Below are 2,605 nucleotides of genomic sequence, written 5' to 3' on the forward strand. Positions count from 1 at the left end.
GACGGGCCATTGGTGAGGAGATCGCCCGACTCCTAACCGTCGGGTTCATCGGGGAAGTCGCGCACCTGGAGTGACTGGCCAATCCATTCATGGTGCGCAAAAAGAACATGTTCTGTCGCATGTGTGTTGACTGAAGTGGCCGCAACAAAGTATGCCCAAAGGACTTATTCCCTCCGCCTCACATTGACTAAGTTATAGATTCAACCGTGGACTGTGAACGCATGTGCTTCTTGGATGCTTACTCTGGCTACCATCAAATACGCATGAAGGAGTCCGACCAGGAGAAGACCTCCTTCATCACACCTTTTGGGCCCTTTTGCTAGCATCATCATGTCCTTTGGGCTCAAGAATGCCGGGGTGACATATCAGCGAATGATCCAGAAATACCTCCACGACCAGATTGGCGTCAACGTGGAGGCCTATGTCGACGACGTAGTCATCAAGTCCAGACACGGCTCCAATCTCCTCTCTGATGTCGAACAAACATTCACAAACTTGCAAAATATTCTTGTGTCCTAAATTTTTACTAAAATTTAAATTAATTTGTAAGTAAAATTTGTAGTCAAGGACGTGTATTGGAGACTGAAAAGTTAAACACATCTTGTATTTCGAAATGGAGGGCTTGGCTAGGTACACTGAAGTGACGTGCACATACAACATTTGACGATTGTATCGATCCACCGCTCCGGCTTGAATAGAAAGCGTTATTTTCATACATAACCGACTGATCATGAGGAAATAAGTGTGCTGATGCGCTGGACATGTAAGATGGAGATGTGCCTAACACGTCTAAGCCGCCTTTAAAGAAAAAGGAAACCAGTCCAAGCTAGCAAGGAGTTAAACAAGTTTATCCCAAACCACGATAACAAAAAACAATTCATAGCTGACGCAGCAAATCCGTATATGCTTCAAGAACGGACATCTATATATAGAGTTGCTTGTAGCTTTGGCCAGGCACAACCACAGCAAAAACCATCATTCCACGAGCAGACGCGGGACAGTGCAGAGCTTCCCAGAGAAGCTTAGGAGCAACGATGAAGAGTAGCACACTCGTGGTCATCCTGATCCTTCAGGCCGTCCTGGTCATGGGAATCCTCTCACAGGCGAACGGTATGGTTGCTGATTGCCGTATTCTGATTTCATTGTAATCTTTAGCTTACACACACAAGTGATAGTTAACTGATGCCAATCCAGTTAACAAGGCGATTAACTGATCTGATTCCATGCGTGCGTGCAGCCGAGTTCCCCAAGTGCTGCGACAACTGCAGGTTCTTCTCGGGGGCCGTGGTCTGCGATGACGCCGGCCCCAAGTGCCGGGACGGCTGCGTGAACTGCCGCGTCGTGCAGACGAGCCCTAAGAAGACGTTCCGATGCGCCGATGCTCGCGCCGACGACGGCACGCCCTGCAAGCCCTGCAAGAAGCACTGATCGCACATGCTCAGGACATAAGATGTTGGACCGAAAATAAAAGCTCGCATGGGTTGAGCAGAGCAGTGGTGGCTGTACGTGCCCGCGGTCCACGCCCAACAACAATTGTAGTTGTCATCGTCGTCGTTATGCTTTTTTCTCTCTCCAGAAAAAGCTGTAGTCATTGCTCCGTGAATAAACACATACATATGTATCAGTGTATGCGTCTCTGCTCAATTAAATAAAAATCAGTTTATTTGTGTCAATATATATTGTTGTACTGTCCAGTTCAAATGGTGAATGGATCCTTCTCGGCGCGAGTCGGGATAATTAGTGGATCATTATTTACGCAAGTCAGGGCCATGATGTTTAAGCATGCATGCATGGTACCGATCTCATCTTGGCGGGTATGGAACATGCTAGGACTCCATTATTGAATGGTTAGCCAGCAAATCATCTCGCGAATATGCATGCAGCATGCATCACGCACGTTATATACCAGGATACGCATCTCGTGACGTGATCTCGTCTAGCTTCTCGGTCGCTAGTTAGCTAACATGGAGATGCAAATATACTAGTACTACTAAGGTAGATCTCTCTTTGGTTACGACTTGAGCAATATCACCGTTCACGCGCGAAAAAAAAAACACTGAGATACGCGCTCACAGTGTCGGTCATGTAGCATGCTTGAATAAAAATGTGACACTGTTCATCCGTCTATCCCTCTTTCCCAAAGATTGAAGATGCTACAGCGATTCGGTGACGCAGATCCATCCCTCGCTGTCCCGTCGGCACGAGCACGTGAAGAGGAGGGCCATTCATGCCTAGGCTAGGAGTACCTGCCATGGCAGCGCCAGCTCACCCGGGGAAATATCTGGTACTCCTACCCCTAGGGTGTTCCTCGTGCTTCAAAACTCGGTAGCACATTTTTAAATCTTTACTCATATAAAAATCTGAGTTGGTAATGATTGTGTGCCTGCCATCTTATATTTGGGATCGTCGGATCTGCATCTGACGCACAACACAAAGCAATCTGTGCAATTTTACACAAAGACACCCACTTCACGTCACATTTGCAGATAGCCCCTCCAAGTCCCATGTCTCCCGTTCAGCACTGTCGCCCCCAACTCATCAAAATCCATCTGAAAAAGAAGGCACTGGAAGAACCACCGATCTAGCTAGATGTCACTGGAATCGA

General features: G+C 47.4%; 1 protein-coding gene across 1 annotated transcript; it reads left to right on the plus strand.

The window, feature by feature from the left end:
* Positions 1–832: 832 nt before the first annotated feature.
* LOC109755130 (Bowman-Birk type wound-induced proteinase inhibitor WIP1) lies at positions 833–1,673 on the plus strand. The gene is made up of 2 exons (XM_020314015.2): positions 833–1,110; positions 1,238–1,673. Exons 1-2 carry the CDS (start codon positions 1,035–1,037, stop codon positions 1,426–1,428), a joined length of 267 nt encoding a protein of 88 aa, XP_020169604.1. The 5' UTR covers positions 833–1,034; the 3' UTR covers positions 1,429–1,673.
* The last annotated feature ends 932 nt before the right edge of the window (positions 1,674–2,605 follow it).

Source organism: Aegilops tauschii, chromosome 1 (genome assembly GCF_002575655.3).
Source record: "Aegilops tauschii subsp. strangulata cultivar AL8/78 chromosome 1, Aet v6.0, whole genome shotgun sequence".
NCBI lineage: Eukaryota > Viridiplantae > Streptophyta > Magnoliopsida > Poales > Poaceae > Aegilops > Aegilops tauschii.